The sequence below is a fragment of the Glossina fuscipes genome, unplaced genomic scaffold, assembly GCF_014805625.2.
Source record: "Glossina fuscipes isolate IAEA_lab_2018 unplaced genomic scaffold, Yale_Gfus_2 0, whole genome shotgun sequence".
Taxonomy (NCBI): domain Eukaryota; kingdom Metazoa; phylum Arthropoda; class Insecta; order Diptera; family Glossinidae; genus Glossina; species Glossina fuscipes.
Genome location: NW_023998414.1, coordinates 6,133,722 through 6,152,495, shown reverse-complemented (window position 1 = coordinate 6,152,495; position 18,774 = coordinate 6,133,722). Strand labels below are relative to the sequence as shown.

The window sequence follows — 18,774 nt, the reverse complement described above, 5'->3', positions numbered from 1 at the left end:
AATAGCTTATGTACACGAAAATCGTTGTACAGGCTGTAGGAGAAATGGGTAAACTTGACGTATATTTGATTTATTACTAACAGTGCTAGTTAGCAACGAGTTAAGATGCAGAGATGTCAAGATGTGTCAAGTTACAATGCATTATTAAAGCACAACATACATGTAATGGAAACGTGGTGTACCATATATAGTACTTAAATCCATGACCTATGCGATGGAAGCATAAACTTGCAACACAAACAATTCTATATAAATAATTTTCAAGTATGCAAAATGTAGTCGACCTTGTTAGAGGGCAATGAGAGTATCTGCCATTTATGACGGAATATTGCATTTATGATTTCGGAATAAATCCTTTAGTTTCTTAACTTTTATGCCAAGTAAATCAACATTAAGAAGAACTCATGTAAACGCAGTGGACGCGTAATCTAATACATATTAAAATTATTGTTTCGAATTGAAATACGATAGTGAATCGAGTTCGAACATGTACTACACTTAGTTTGGTAGACATGTAAAGTGAATTAATTATTGCTTCTTACTTATACTGGCGGAAGGTCGAAGGTAGAAGACTCGGAAGTTTACCCGAGCATAGTTTCAATTGTAACACTAATAGTCGTATCGGATTCCCCATAAAAATGTAATGGTTTATACGACTAAGATAGCTTTGTATAGAAATATAGCAATTCTAGGTAAACGTATCTAGAATTTGTAAGTGTTGCCAAGTTTTTGCATTGTGGTTAGCGAGAAAGGTGCCAGTAGTAAGCAACAAACAGCTGCTTTGAAATTTTCCTACCTTAGAAAAAAGACAAACGCATTAGAAAGCATGTTGAAAAAGTGAAGTCGAATTGCGGAGCCAAACTTCGGCTACGGCAGAGAAGGACAACTTTTCTAATCTCACCAGATTTAATGAATTTTTTATTTTTTCATTTTTTCATTAATTTTAAAATCGAAGAAATTATCGAAGTCGGAAGTTCGGAATACTGGTTCGGTCGCTTTACGGTAGTAAATGCCGGAATCAAGCATTATATAAGCTAGTAGTCGTTGCCCTCTTATTATGATGTACTAGAACCAGACGATTACGATTTAAAGTATATTATAAAGTTATATTACCGCTTAGCATCCTGTTTAGTGTTATCGTATATATAAAAGAAGTTTCAATAAAGCTTTTATGTGTGTTTTTGTTAAATTCTTTTTTATCTAAGTTCTATATGAAATTCTATAAAAACATTATTGCATCTGGATAAAATTTCAATTAATTGCATAGCAAAACTATCCATTAAAAGATTCAATATCTGGCAAACCCTATCTCGTCAAACTTCTTAGATAGCTATATATGCCATCAAATATTATATAATCCTATTATCTCACAATAGAACGAATATGTGAAAACATGTGTTTCGGTGGTTATGCTGACTAATAGACGGCTCGCATATTATGGCATGAGTTGTGGCTAGCAATAAAATAACTTGTTTATCATTATCCATTGTTTGGTGGATGGCATTTTCTATATTATCTTCGGTATTTCTATTTTATGGATGATTTTGTTAACCACCACCACCACTCTATACTTAGTGATAACATAATACGATGTCTTTTTTGTATCAAATATTATCTATCATATGAGGATATACTAAATTTGTGCAGTTGTATGCGACACACATAAATATCTTTCTTAGGCTTATCCATGTGCTTTTGAATTTAAATACGAAATGTATTGGAAATGTTTTGACTCCTATTATTTTTACGGCCATAAAATTTGATTTTTTGAATTCTCTCGAAAACATTGATCGAACAATGACGGAATATATTTGTTCGTGTTCGTCATGCGTATGTCTATGCAGAAGCATAAAACGGGTAAACCCTAAAATGTGCAAGGATGAGATAATAAATTTGATGGGCAGATCAAATGGGAGGATGATTGACTGAATAAATTGCTTACTGTTGATAAAATTTTGTCCGAAATTTCGGTCGCTTTTTGTACCAGCCACTAGCAGAAGTCGATGATACTGGAATGATAATCAACAAGATTATGATCTTTGATGTTGTTGAAGACACCCAAAGCACTATGTAACGCAAATCAAGATTATAGCTGAGCCAGGCCGATCGTTAGATACCCTACACCATTACGTTTAGTATTATTCTTAATTTGTTTTCATGATAAAATATTAAAATTGCTCTTCACTTCCCTCACCCTTCAGCCCTACAGCGGGAAATGGAGTCATCAAACGGACAGCCGGACCGAGAGAAAAGCATAAATCGATTACGAATCTTTGCTGAATCAGAATCGTTTTTTAAATCGATCGGCATAATAATAGGCTTGTCTTTTTTAAGCTCTTCTGGTTCCCACACATACATCCGCACAAACTTAATATAATCTATATCATAAATAGTATAAGATTTAAAAAGGAAGGAAAGTAAGATTGCTTTCGAAAAGTTCTAAACAAAGTCAAGTATTGAGTATTTTATGAGGAAAATTGCTCCAGAGTAATGATTCGATATATAAATGTCTTGTGCTAAATTTCTATGATAATGATGGAGTTTTCGGGCTTTCTCGCATGTAAAAGTTTTTAGCTTTTCTAAGGAGCCAAAATGTTCAGTAATATTAATACCGCAATAATGTTCTAATATATACATTTTTTTATACGCAATAGCCAGAGGAAAATTTCGGAGACTCCGCAAACTACATATTTGAACAGCATGAAATTCTAAACTGATTTAAACATGTTCGTCTATCTGTCGATCTATGTAATATCTGTGGTAAATGTTCTCTTGCTCGCGAAAAAAAAAACTATGCACATCAAAAATATCGGAAGCTCTTGAACGTAACTTGATACTGGTGGTGGGCGAAATTGGTCCAAGGATATGCCCAAAGTGCAACATAACTTGAGGCCATCTCTGTTTTCGAATATAAAAAAAAATTTGGGTTTCATGAACGATCATGCATTAGCTGTGCAAGAACCGAAAATCGCGGCCACGCCTAATTAACAATATTGAATACTTAAAGTTCATTCGGGAGTGTTTAGGCATTCAGGATTCGTACTGGGTTCCTACACAGACTACGTGTTACTGATTAGTATCAAATGTACACCGTTCTAAAAATGTTTGTCAGTCCATCTGTGCGTCTGTCTGTTGCTTGCTGTGATGAACATATTCCAATGGTCGCGCAACTGTACACGAGATGAATTTCAAGTTTTATTTTATAAAAAATGAAAAAATCAGCCACGCCCACACAATATTATAAAGTAGAAAATTTTTATTCTTTTTTCCTTTTTCTTGAGTCTCTTCTAGCATAGCGGCGACGGGTATAAAAGATTCGCTCGTAGCTGAATAGAATTCATTTTTCAATACAGTTTGCTCTTAAGCAACAAGATACAAAGATTTCATTTCGTAAATTCCTCAAATCTGTCTGTCAAAGGCTTTGAAATCTACTTTGTTTTGCTATTATATTTTGTTAAAAAAAAATTTGCTCAAACTGAGAAATGAATATTGGTTTCTATAATAAATCGTTGATCTTAAGAGTAAGGAGATTAATGAAGCAATTTACTCTTTATTGCTAAGGAGCAAATATTGATTGTTAAGCAATAAATGTAACAAAAACGTAAGTTGACGAAGCAATTCATTTTTCTCAACAATCGGTTTATGAATATGTTTACCAACCCTCCTATATCATATATTAAAGGGAACAAGTAATTTTTTTTTTTTTTTTTTTTTTTTTTTTTTTAGATCATGTTTGATATAATGAATATAAAAAAACTTGTAGCTTTTTTGTATTCTATGTAACTGTTTTAAAGAAGTGGCATAGCAAGATATGCAATGATGGAGTTTGTGTTTCTTTAATTATTTTAACTTGCAAGCATTGCCTTAGGTAACCCTTGAAATTTGTTACATTAGTTCATCCAAATTTCTAGACATAATCTAAGTCATTGATATGTTATTAGTTTTAGAACGTGACGCTCGTTGTTTTACTTGAAATGTTTATTACACGTTCTATTTATAGATTTACGATCTCATCTATTTTTTATGTTTTCTCCTCTCTAATGTGATTATTTTTAATTTTTTTTTTTTTTTTTTTTTTTTTTTCAGGATAAGGAGTGTATTAATTTTGGGAAAATGTTTACAGCACCGGGCACCCCATAAACAAACACATTTGAACAGCATCATATTCTAAGTATGTTGGTCTGGTTATAATTTTTGTGGTAAATATTGTCCTGCTCGCAAAAAGAAAGCTACTTACGTCAGAAACATTGAAAGTTCCTGCACGCAGGTTAGTATTGAAAAATAAGTCAGATCGACCGAAGAACAGACAAGCCTGCAATGCCACGTAAACTGAGAATGAATATCTCCGTTTTTCAAAAGGAATGGATGTTGCAGTATAGGTGATTGTATTTGATTGCATTTAAATATGTAGTTACTCTCGGAGCAGCAAATGTGAGAGCATTATTTTTCAAGTCTCTATTGGATTCACAAGATATTGCTAATCCTGCCCAAGTGCCCTTGGGGCTCATTTATGCTTTGAACGTAAATTTTTTTGCACTTACATTTCATATTACATTTCAAAGAAGTTTTTTTCTACTTTACCTTAATTTTGTAACTATTATTAAAAAAAAAAAAAAAGAAAATATTTGTTAGTGTAAATCTTTGGAGTTAGTAAAGATGTGAAAATGGACCTGTTTCGTTTTTGTAACGAAACATACCATGATGTGCGTCACAATGACGCAGACAGAGAAGAGTCGCGTATCGTAAACGGGAAGGATTTAATCAATACAAAATTTGAGACGAAAATGCATCGAGGACGTAGGCACATCGTTTGAGAACAATAACCGAAGCACAGTTTGTGCAATACTTTCATCAATGAATAAATTTGTTTTTATCTTTTCAAAGTTCACGTCTGTACAATAATATTTTATGTATTTATAGGCTTTGTTTCGATAGTAAATGAATGAATGTATCTAAATTATAAGCATAATCGCTAGCATATTAATTATTCCCAGGATTGTTATAAGCGCCTAGCAATCACATCGTGATCATAATACAGAAAAAAAAAAAAAATAAATAAATAAATAAATACCGTGGATACAGTAGTGCACAAAGTGAAGCAAAATTTTTTCGGCACACACCTAACACATAATGAAAGCAGGTAATTATGGTTATTGTCTACAATAAATAAACAAATATTCATAGGATGTCTCAAGATCTGCGCAAGACTTGAATTAAATACCAAAGAGAGTTATTGTAATTCTTTTATTGCCTCATCATATTATATAATATAGGATAGGGTTGTGTATGGAATAGCTCATCGGGCAAATGAAGTCCATGAGCTTTGCATTACACATACGCATACTTTTTACCGGAATTCTGATCGCCGAAACGGATTATGGATTTTTTTGATTCAAATTCCCTATGTTTGATTTGCTAAGGAAAAATTTTCATCATAAAATATTAGAAATGAGATATTTTTGACATATAAAGCCTTATTTTTTATTAAAACTCTTAGAGGAATTGGAATCGAAAAATTAGACGAGCGTGGTCCATATTTAGTGAGGTCAAAATTAGGCCTTTTGCCAGTTTCAGTTTCCGCAACAACGATTATATATGGCAGGAGATTCAAAATATCGCTCCATCCGATCCAAATATTTCACAGCAATTTTGAACGCCCAAATACTTGCACTAAAGGACTTCTATCGCGAAATTCTACATATTATAATATATATTTTTTTTCTTTGTAACGATTTATCAAAGTAAGATTTTTTTTTAAGCTTACTGTATCATACAAGTGGCAACTATATAAATAGCTAATAGAAAGAATGGTTTACCGGACTGAGATTTGAACCCGCGCACATCGACTTGACAGTCGTGAGACTTGAACTTGTGATAAAATATAATGAGAGAAGAGAGAGTATCGATCAGAAGCATCGGTAAAGTTGAACAAGTAGTAGTAGTCAAGTTCTTTCAATATATATATATATATATTTTTTTTTTTTTTAGGTTTAAAGTACCGATAAATGATAATTATATAAATAGCTAATATAAACAATGGTTTAGCGGACTGAGATTTGAACTGACAAACATGGACTTAGCAGACGTAAATATTATGAACTCACCTAAGGGATAGCCACTGAATGTAAAAATGTCCATAATCCTAGTACGATCTTCGGACACGCCTACTTTTAATAAAATATATTCCAACCATAAAATGTACTTGTGAAGTGAAAATTTGGGTTCTAAAAATTCTTCCTTTCTTGTTCGGTGTAACTTTCTTTTTATGCTCATTGGATTATTCATTGAATTTTTTCCCTAAACACAATAGATTGTTATGCATGCATATCAATATACGTACACTTATACGTACACATATGATGACATTGAATAAGTTTGTGTTTTAGTTGTTATTTATATCCGTATTCATATGCAAATACATATATATAACCATACCCAAGGATTGTTATCATTCATCTATATATATATATATATAAATTATATTTGTTGCAATTTTGTAAAATAAATGTCACGTCGTAATCGGACTTGTATGTACGTATTTCATATATATATATAGGGAAATATGTATATGCGAATATATATGTGGGCGTAGACAATGAATATTTTTATTGCTTATAACAACTGGCGTGTTGTAATTTAAATTTTATTATTTATACATTTTTATATTGAGTCATTGGAAAAAAAGCAGTTTAATAATGCAGCAACCCTTTCTATATCATTTCACCCAACTATCTTTAAAAATTTTAATATATAAATAATTAAATGTTTTCCTCAAAGGAACTCATAAAATAGTTATTGACTTTTTTCTTACAATCAAATCCTGTAATCATAAGCAAAATTCTCGCATGTAGGTTAGACGAAGAACATTTCTAAGTTAGAATATGACTCGCAGGTGTGGGCGGAAGCCTCTATAACTTATCTCGACTTTGGGAAGTGTGTTGAAGACTTTCGATATTCTCGAGCATCGATTAAATCTGGGCTGCGGTGCGGTGCTTATGTGTAAGTACAGCCAAGATAAATTTTCTAAAGAGACAAAAAAAGATATATCCATCATTTAAGTCCTTGACCGGCACCTCAAGGCTCTCTCATCGTTCCCACCAACTCGTCCTGCAATTGCCTGCATATCGTATTCAAACACGCTGCCCGCCTCTGAAGCAACCTAAGTGCATTAGTCTTTCCCACCTGGTGCCTGATGTTTCCGCTTGTAAGTCAAACGTTCACCGGCACTACTCCCTCTTTCCATCCCTCTGTACCTAAGAGTCTTCGTCGAAGATCACCATCGTGCTTGCACGCATAGCGCACATCCTCAGAGTGACTGACTACATATAAAAAAACCAAATAAACCACATTGAGTGAGAGACTTTGGACGGCCTTTGGGCCGGTAGTTCAATATAGCCGCACTTGCCACACGGGCTGGGAAATAATGGCTATATTGGATAAGGAGAGGCAAGTTAGATAGCAATATACGAAAAATTTGAAATTTGCCTGAACATTAAGTTTATCATAAATATTTACGGAAACTTTTAAAAAGTACAGTCTGTGGACTGACTGATACCGAACCATTTTCTTTTCCATTTGTTTTCCTCACCAAATCGTTTCATCGCTATCACATGCCTTAGCCTCTTCAATAACTCGAGGTTTCAAGTCATTTTTATTGCTCACACATTCTTCTTCTACTAACTTGCGTTTTTGAGCTTTGTTTCCCTTTGCTTTGATTTGTGATGATTTATGATTTCCTTGTACTCAGTCACACAGTTCATTTCTCATTACTGAAAGTTGGAGAGATGATTTTAAATTGCAATATCGTAAGTTTTCTATATAATCTATTGGGCGACATGTAGTTGATCTCGTACTCGCTTTATGAGATGATTTAAACGTGCGAAAGGTGAGTAAGGAACTTTGTAATGCATTTGCTCTACGCAGGAATTTTAATAGTGTTGCATAATCCGTAAATTCTAGATTTTTGAAATGTTATTCGAGAAATAGAACGATCCAAATAAACACTTTTTTGAATATGTTCTATTGCTGTTACAAAACTCAAGACTTTTCCAAGTTCGTATATAACATCATTTTGAATAAATATCTTGGAAAGCGTTTTTTTTTTTTTTTTGATAGCAACAATGTATTTAATTAACTGCCAGAGTATTATATAATTGTAAAAGAAATGTCTGTGTAACAAGTATTGCATGCTCCTGCCTATCATCTAAGAAAACAAGGCCATGAACTGTTTGCCATCGCTTGCTTGTACACATACTATATATCATAAATTTTATATAGTTATGCGTTAATTAAAACTTGCATCGTCTGGCGATTATTGTAAAAATTTCCAAAATTATTTATTTATATTGTATTCTATTCATATACAGTAGTCGCCCCTATAACGCGGTAGATTGGTTCCGCATTGTGGGAAAACCCGTTTTATAGAGGTATTCCCATATAATGGATTTTTACGACCTCGTCTAACGCGTTACGCATAAATGATTCATCACATTTAACCGATCTCGAATAATAGGAAAAAACTATGTTATGAACGAAACATGTACTTTTTATTAAAATCACAATTAACTAAGAACATTTCAAATAAAAAAAAAACTTATATGCATATGAACTAAAAAGAACACTTAATTTCAAATAAATGAACAATTTCATTCCTCGTTTATTCACTGTTTATTACTGATTTAATGATTGTTGTTTTTCCAGTCATGTCTGTGCATTAGACTTTAATTAATTTAAAACAATCATAGGTGGGAAAATGTCAGATAAAATGCTTATAAATGAAATTAAAGCAAACATTATAAATAAAATATCAAAGTATTAAAGATCATTGATTTTAATCCCTTTTGCTGCATTGAGCCATGTTATGTTATATCATTTAAAGGATTTCGCTTCACTTAATCCAGAATTATACGCACACGCGCAAGTATTTATATGTGCCCGCAAATATCAATCAAATGTGTATATAAATACATGTATATATACATGCTTTATAAGTTGTATATATGTTTAGATATTAATAGCATTTACATATAAATATATATATATATATATATATCAAGTTAGCCAGCAACAAACAAACCAATCAATCAAATGGTTTTATGTGGATCGTAACGAATAATTTGTTTGTTCAAATTAACCTAACTTCACATATCAATCAATCTGCGGAATATTTTATTTCTTTTGTTCATCATATCATTGAGTTATTCGAGATTTTATAATTAGAAGCGTGTTTTGATTTATGACTTCTCTCAATACCAAGTATTGATATATCACGTTAATAGCTTGTTTAAGCCCTTCTATTAAAGTTCTCAATAGCATTTAGGTATAGCTTAAGTGACTTTTTCTTTTTCTCATTAATACTTTGCTGCTCTTACATCTCTACTCTCCGTTGTCGAGGTACACACTTATCATTAAGATTAAATTAAACGATAGACTTAATATTTCAATATAAGTTCGGTAAAATATTTTCTTAAACTTTTACTTCATCTAGAATTGTCTAAAATTTTGATATTCGCCAACGTAGGTTGGAGTTATATACTAGACATATACGGCCATTTGTCACATCACTATGAAACATTCGTTAAAGACTTTAGACAGAAAGACAAAGAGAGAAAGACAAACGCATGATTCAGATGAACATGATTAAGTCGATTCTGAATCTCATGCAAATGAAGGCTACACATATACACACTCTCTTTCTTTCTGTCTATTGTTGAAATTCCTACGATTGTAAAAATTAAGATAAAAAGTTAAAATTTTTAGTTATATTCTTTTAGCTGTTAGCTCAAAGTCGAGTTTGAAAGTGTGCGATTGACAAAAAGTAAAATAATGCATCTTAGCTGACGTGTCCTCGCAATGCATAAGAGAGATAATGACTTGTAACCCTTAAGAGATTTTCATTTCAAAGCCCAAGCAGATTTTTTTTAGAGGTTACGTTGTATGGACGATGGACTTCAAAGCAAAGACGAGGACACTTTAGGTTATCGCCAATAACCCGCAACCTAGATCAGGTGCTAGAGTCATCAAAGTATTGTTAAGTAAGAAATGATCGCAAAACGAGCCATATTATCATTTAGGTCCATTGTATGCGCATAAATAAGTTATTACATAATGCACTTATATATAGGTTTGAAGTTAAGAAACCAAATATCTTGAAAAAATAAATGGCCGAGAATCGTTAATTAGACATTATGTGGGCTAAGACCGAGATTTGTAGCTGTCATAATGATCGAACCGAAACCATTAAATCTGTCGTTTGGTCGACATGAAAAATGACCGACTCACCAGAAAGAGGAAAGTCTTTCGAATTAAAGCCTGAGAAGAGACTTGCGCCTAGCAAATAATTAAGTACGTTATGTATAGGTGATATTGGACTCGGTTAATGGTAAGTATGTGTTAATGATTTGTTCTGCTACGGCCAAAGCCCGTAATTAACGACCTCTTGTTTTATTTCTTGATTGATTGCGAAATTTTTTGTTCTGTGCAGACGTAATATGGGTTTTATTATTACTTTTTTTGCACGGTTTTTTTGGGAAAATGTTTGGGCTTTCCTGACCTTACACGATTTTTTTAAACCTGTGGAACATACACCCAAATTTACCATATGTCACGTATTTTTTACACAATTTTCTTCTATACGGTTATCTAAAAAACGTATTTACCGTGTAAGAGAAGAGAGGATGTATATAAAAACACGTTTTTTCTACTCATTCACCTTCAATACTTTCTTGAAGAGGCGGCATCAAGTTTAGCTTTGACGTAGCTCCCACACCAAGGTTAATACGATTGAACTGTGCATGGATCTGATATTTTTCTTAATTATTTTCCCGAACTATCTAAATATTTAATAAGAAAATATTCTTAATTCATCCCCTAGCGCATATATATCATAAATCAAAGATACTGCAATTTAAAACTATTCACATTAGATGAGATTCATATTGAAAAATCGTTAGTTCATTTCTTAAAGGAAAAGAAAAAAAGAAAAAAACACTTAGGTAAATATACATAAGTATCTGTATTCAAAATAAATTATTTATGTTGTTCTAGAGTATACGCTTGAATTGAAATGTGAAATTCTTTCTTATGTCAACATCCTTCAATTTCATTTAAGGATTTTAGATGTGCATACGTACACGTGTATATGCTTGCTTAAATGTTTACGTATTTGTTTACTCATGGCATAGGCGTTTTTGAGCACATTTTTATGATACAATTATTGATACATTTCAACACGTTGTATAAATATTTACTTAAACGATGCGATTGTGTATTCGTGTGCGTGTGTCTGCTTGTGGCTTTGTGTTTGTGTATAAATATATATATATATATATATGTTTATATATGTATATATGTACAAAAAATTATCAAAACAAAAACAAATTTGAACCGCAAACGTGATTCTAATCCGAGAAACAAAGAAAGTAGAGTCAAATATGTAACGAAAAAAAAAAAAAAAAACAAAAACAGAACTAAATAAAATAAATGAAAAGAGGAAAAAAAACTCGTACCTTTCATGTTCTTTTCCCGGAGTCAGCTGTTGATGTTGTTGGTGTTGTTGCTGTTGATGATGCGTATGTTGATGCTTATCCTTATTTTCATGTTCATGTCCCTTCATCAATTTGACATCGTTCTTATTTTCTTTATCTCTCTCCACATGCTTGTCTTGGTTTTCCGTCATATTTGCTAGCCCAGTAATACTTCCTTTCTATTATTGAAGATATTCTTGAAATTTGCTTGAAACGAATGTTGAAATTAATCAATTTTTAATTTTTGCTTGTATGTTCCCCCTTGTACGTTTTAATACCAAACACTTTTCTTGTCTTTTGTCACAATTTTGCCGCTTTTTGTTTTCTCTTCTCTTCTACTTTTTTTTTTTTTTTTTTTTGTTTTATTTTTCTTATCCACATCTATAATAAATGATTTCAGTTTCCTTGACTTTTGACGGATTTTCACTTTTTTCACTGCATTTTGTCTCTTTTCGATGTTGTTGTGTTTGCCCGCTTCATTATTAACATTAATTACATGCATCCCAGAAAGGACATCTTTTCAATTTTATTCATTATGTTTATTATTTTCTTAAAACTTGCTGCCTCCAGAGATGTCTCTGAAATAAAAGAAAATAAAATAAATAAATAAAAAGGAACGAATTCTTCGTAAACTTAATTTTTATTATTTTGCATGCAGTACATTACTAAAATATATATATAATATATATGTATAAAATTCAACTTTCCCTCATTTAAAGAATCATTTATTACAATTTTTTCTTTTTTTTTTTTCTGAATTTTATAATTATTTTGGACCCTAATCTCTTATGCTTATAATCAATCCGATCGTATATGCACATAACTTCAGTGTAGGGGTACAAAAAGGTAGACAAGGAACATTGCATTTTTTTTCCCTTGCGCATAATTTTACTCTATCGATCCATAATACAATGAATTTGCCTTTTTGCGCATTTCATAAATACTTTGATTATTATTAGCATCTCTCAGATTTTCAGTTACTATGAAAGTTATAAAAAAAAAAAAACAAGCAAAAAAGCAATAGTGGGCTACGTTCCACAATTAAATGCCCTGCGTCATTCTACAGCTAGTCATAAAACGACTTTTCATTGTTAGGCTTTATATGGGAAGTGCTCCTATCCGAAACATTTTCAATAGCGTTCATCCTTTGACCAAGATACGTTAGTCTGGCGTAGTAGGTCCTTAAAAATATCTCAAAATCTATCAATGAGATCATTAACTATTTTATAAAAAGCCAGCTATAAACCCTACATATCGATCTTAGTTAGTGTCTTCCAATTATGTTACGGATCTGTCTCTTTCTCTCTTGTCAATATTAATGATATCGATCTCTTAACGGCTCTTAATTTAGTTAAATCCATCGCTACAGGAGTCAATGGAATCTTTATTAAGTTAATTAATCTTATATTTCTATTTACTTCACAGCATTTACTGCATTTCATAAATAATATCCGTACTACCTCACACAAGTTCGCCAGGAGTGGAAAATAGTCAACATAAGAGTATTACAGGAGCATGGATATTCATTATCTTTAGACAATTTACGGCCAACTAGTATTCTGCTATCTTCTTTCCAAAATTGTAGAACATATCATGAAACTGCAAATCGAATTGTATTATTATGATCGGCGTCCGCAATTCACGAGTCCGTTTGGGTTTCGTGCTCACCGTAACAAATTCGTTCTCTTGTGAGTTAATTATAGAAACTCTTTACCATAATAAAATCTCTATATTTATCTCATTGGGCCTTTCAAAGGCCTTTCATAGAGTCCCTTACCCATCACCTATTGAAAAGCTTTATCACAATTTCAACTATTCTAGGTGCGTATGTAACGTTATGCAATCTTGTCTATTCAATCGCAAGCAATTCGTTTCCATTAACAATCTTTCCTCTGGGCTAGTTAGTTAAGTCTTTTTGACATTTAAGGGTTCACATTATCTAAGAATTCTTATATGCTTTGATATCTAATAGTAGACCTACGTGGTCCAAATATGGTAAGGTGGATTGCTTCGCCAACTTACTATTTTAAAGCAATTTTCACCACGAAATATTGAAGATTATACATTTTTACCATATAAAGATTTAGCCTTGGTAGGATCGGTTACATGGCAAGGGCTTAAAAGAATTTCAATTTAGTGAGTTTAGTCGAAAGATTTTGCGAAAAAAAAATAAGACGTTTTATGAGGAGTGCTAAAAAAACTGGTCCGGATCGAACCATCTTTAACAGGACTCGTCCTTGGGCGAAAAGACATAAGTGTATCCAATTTCATTAAAATTCATCAAAAGTTGCAACCTGTCGGTTGTATATAAAAATACATGAGCAGACAAGCTTAGCTTCAGAATTATTTTCTGAATCGAACGGTATAACAAAATGGGGGGTCTATCGGAAGCCGTTCTGTGTGTTATATACGACACGCGATATCGGATATGAGAAGATAGAAACCCTCTTAATGCATTTTCCCCTAATCATTGTATGTGATTTAGCTAAAGTCTAAGCAACGTGGATTTTTGGGACATTGGAAATGTCCTTTCACCAATACCATTAAAACACTGCATACGAAGGAGATTGATTTTTTGATTTCATTAAAAAAAAAAAAGGTCCAGCACAAAATCATTGATTGATGTCGGTAATTATATACTCAACTGACAAAAATACATGAGTAATTGAGTCATGGGAGATCTGTAGGCGTCTGTAGGCGATTTATTGAAAACGTTGCTCAATGAGCAAAGTTATGTTAAATCGAAGAAGAAGAAGTCCGAAAATGTGTGTGGATGCTTGTGTGGTTGTTAACTTGCCCCCGAAAACCGTTTTAAACGTTTAAATGGAAAGGGAAAGACATAAGACGTGTCAACGACAAAGTGAAAGAATTATGAAGTGTTTCACAATAACGTCTACGGTATTGGACAAATATTGCTCTCTTTGACTCACATTTTGTCTACCATAGACAATGCTAAGCCATTGTTGTGACCATGTCAAAAATGAGGATAACCTCAACAACAATTCAATAAAATTAAAGTTAAAATGAATAAAAGATAAATGATTGCACCCTCTTGCCCTGCATACGGAAGTCGTTGGAGAGTCGCTTCAAGGTGTGTATAGGTTTTTTACTTATTTATTTGTTTTTTTTTTTTTTTTTTTTTGTTTTTTTAATATTATTTCAAACTATACACCTGCGTTACTCTCCGTATTTACTTATTAATTATATTTAGTTTTCTTTTTATTACAGACCAACAATAATATTGAAATGTTTTTTTTTTCATTTTATTTTTTATTTATATATTTTTTTTTTTTTCACATACGCTTTGAATATTGATCAAGGACATTTTTTCAACACAAGTATAATGCTTGTGTATTGCAAAAGTCTTTCTATTGGTTTTAACGGTTCACTAAAAATGTACAATTTATGTGTCATATGCATACATGTATATGCATATACTTCCCTTGCATATATATATATATATATATATATATACCCATATATGGATGTTACGTTTAAATATTGGAATTAACCTTTTAAACACGCGGACAGGATATTGCGGTAATCTTTTATGATATTTTTACTAAGCAGAAATTTCTTTCTTGAAGGTATCCGCTTCAGTGTCACAGAATGCTAAAGAAATAAATATTTAAAAGCGTAATAGATATTTCCATTTTTATTTATTTATTTATTTTTTTTTCATCGGAGATAAATAGTAAAGTGACTTACTATAGCGATTGTAAGCTTGTGCTTTAACAAATACTATTTTTGTTGATTAATATTTGAAAGGACTTTGCTTAATGTGAAAGCAAATAAATTGTTTACACTCCAGGTAATAGTCATGAAGGAAACTTGAAGAGCGATGCCAGGAAGTATTACAACTGTAAATAGAACCGAAATGAAAACAGAGTACAATTCATGCGCGACATAATTGACAAGTTCATGGTCATGCTGTGATCAGCATGGCTCTCTTCTATGATTACATGAAAAGGTTGATCGATTACTTAAAGACATGAACCGATGAATTTTGTGGCAGACCAGAACTAAGTCCATAAAAAATTTGCTCCGCAAAACATTGTAAATTGCTCTCGGGTCACACTTTCTCTGTCACATACATAGCGTACACGCGTGATATACAGCGTTCTGGGAGATTGCAAAGCATTTCTGCGATCGAGACCTATTGGAATTTCGCCATAGAACTATGCCTAAATTCAATATAATGCGGTCGGATGCAACAATCATTCCGATCGTAACCATCTGTTCAGAAGCATTCGTTCGCGAACTGATCAGCTAGATTCGCTCGCTTGCTTGTTGTGGTTTCGACAAGAATGCTCCAGCATTAATTGCCATTTACCAAAAGACTTGACTTATGAACGGAGGCTCTTAATGGAGAAGTTTATATATGCATAACATTTGCACCCTATAAACTAAGGGCAATATATAAATATTTTTGCCATTGACTTATAAAACATATTATGCGATGACTTTCCAATTAAATTCTAAGAATTTTCTATGCCAATAAATTTAATCGGTTTTTTAATACACATCTCCAGAATGAAGGCAAAATCGTGACATATTCGCTTCGCAAGTGCGCATTAATTTAAAGGGCTTTTCCGAAAATGGCGTAGTTATCGCTATGTTCAGCTTTGTAATAGTGCAAGAGTACTACGTAGCAGCATGGTCTTTCGGTTTTATGCCGCAACATATGCGATCGCGTCCAAGTCTAAACAACGTGTATTTTCTTTTTTTTGTGCATTGCATATATGAGCAAATTATAAGCCAATAATGCATCATTATCCGAGAACATATTAGAATTTTGTCAATCAATTAAGAATTCAGGACCGATATATAAACATACTGATAGTCAGGGGTAAAGCAGTAGAGAAAGAGACAGGTATAAGGAGCTGCAACGGCCTAGTGGGCATGCATTCAATCGATCATTATTATGCCTTCATCACTCGTTACAACTACGAGCAACTTTGGTCAAATCGTGTTGAGATTTGAACTCGCAGACACCGTCTTAGTACTTGCGATTCTTATCAGCTCGACTGCTTGACTATCTGGTGAGACTTTTTCAGACAATGCTCCAATTCTTAAGACAATATCAAAAACTAATGGACTCTGCTGGATATTCTCAAAAGAGAGACCATTCTTTCGAAGCGGAATTTCGAAACGGTTACGGTCGACAATATTTTGAATAGAAAAATTGTAATCACATTTCATATAATCATATCATTAGACTTCCTTAAATTAATGCACCGTCCTAGTGTTTATCTTAAGTCAGAGATTTTCAATCATTCTGCAAAAAAATAGGAGACTTTTCAACACCTGTGTAAGAGGTATTGTGGCCACATGCAAATTTGCATACCTTTATCCCTCCTGACGGCATGAAAAGTTTGCTCTTCTTCCTTTATGTTTATTTTTATTTTTTAATCATCTTTTCATCAATTCAAGTGGTCAAGCTTTACGTTTTCAGTAACATTGGGCGCTTGCATGTATTTTGATCATATTTTCACAACATAAGGGCGTTGAAAAAAGTAAGTACAACATGTATGGATCGAAATATTTCCCATCATTTTTTGCAACTTTTCCTCAACATAGCGATACCGTGTCGAAAGAACGAAGATTTCGAAACCGTAATCGTAAGCGGAAGGCGCTAAGCAAAAGAATGACTTTTCGTCTTTTAAACGGCGATTGGTGGTCTTTTTTGCAACAAAACATCGTTCAATCTGTTCAATTGACTTGGCTGGCCATCTGCAGTAACAGTTTTGTAATACACTACGACGTACTGATCTCACTATACGCACAACAAAACTTTATGGCCTTGAATGTTCCGCTTCGGTGTCCTGGACTAACCTATGGCTTTTTGCACTTTGGATTGCTGTAATAGTCCCCATCTTTTATCATCAGTCACAATACGCGAACCATTTTCTATCCTTTTGGGTCTTTCCAATCCCACGTAAACATCAAGTAACGCTTGATTCTTAAACTGCCAAGGTGCTCGCAAGTTTTTTGGGAGTTTGAGCTGGGCTTTCGTTCAGTCAGTTTTGCAGTTCCATTGTCTTTGGAATTTTCTGGTCCTCCAGGTCGTTCTTTGTCACTGACATCAAAACCAACACTTTTGATTGAGTTATGATGGAGCCGCATCACCATAAGCTTCTAAAAGTGTTTGATGGGTTTCGACAGCAAATTTCTTCAAATCAAATAATAAAAGTAATCGATGTCGAAAAAGCAATTTTAAAGCGTCTGTGTACGCTGACTAACTCAATAATAATAAATGGAAAATTGTTACTTTAGGTAGACAAGGGTCAAAATTATCGAATTTAACCATTGTGTATATTGACACTTCGCATTACTTTATCATTTTGACTTGAATAGATGCCGCTAATCAAAATACATGCAATCACCTACTAGTAAAACAAGAACTATGTGTCTCATCATTTTCGAACATCCGCTTTAATTAAAGAGCAGGAAACATCCGTCTGCAGTCGAGCACATTACTTTCTCATTTTAATTAATTTTCCTTTCCTTGATACGATTTTTATTACTTTTGATGTAAAATAAATTTTCCGTTTTCAATACTTGCGGTTTGCTCAGCATTTTAATATACTTTTATGCTTTTATTTACCTTAACGTTATTAAAGGTTTAGTCATAATATTGTTGGTATTATACTACTGTTTATCGCGTGTATACCTCCCATCGAATGGTTGAAGGTATAGTCATGATGCCAAAACTTTTGAAAATCTCAGACGCTATCTTTTGAGCTTCAATATAATCTATAATTTGTGTTACTGTTATGCATGCTCAACGCCCCGGCTGTCGGTCCATTCGTTCTTTTGTAGGCTCATCCGTATTTCTTTGCTAAATAATGTTTCGGTCGTAGATATTAAGTTGCTGGTTTTGAAAGTTTGTGAAAATATTGAAAGTTTTTGAATGCAGGTTACTCTTGAAAAGAGACCAAATGGGTTTAATGATAAACTGGGGATATCTTTATCATCAGCAACTGAGTAAATTGGTAACTCGGCAATTGAGTAACTGGTAAATTTGGCAACTGGTCAACTGTGTAACTGGGCAATTGGTCAACTGAGTAACTGGACCACTAAGAAACTGGACAACTTGGCAACTGGGAAATTGCGTCACTGGGCAATTTTGCAATTGAGTAATTCGACAATGTGGCAATTAGGCAACTTTGCAGCTTGTCAACTGAATAACTGGGCAACTTGGTAACTGCGTAACTGAGCAACTGAGTACATGGGCAATTGAGCAAAT

General features: G+C 33.0%; 1 protein-coding gene across 1 annotated transcript in view; it reads right to left on the bottom strand.

The window, feature by feature from the left end:
- LOC119633938 overlaps window positions 1-18,774 on the bottom strand; it is an 81,102-nt gene that overhangs the window by 61,342 nt on the left and 986 nt on the right. Inside the window, exon 2 of the mRNA XM_038027789.1 lies at window positions 11,508-12,103. Coding sequence (XP_037883717.1) covers window positions 11,508-11,677 — 170 coding nt within the window. The 5' untranslated portion in view covers window positions 11,678-12,103. The remainder of the gene's footprint in view (window positions 1-11,507; window positions 12,104-18,774) is intronic.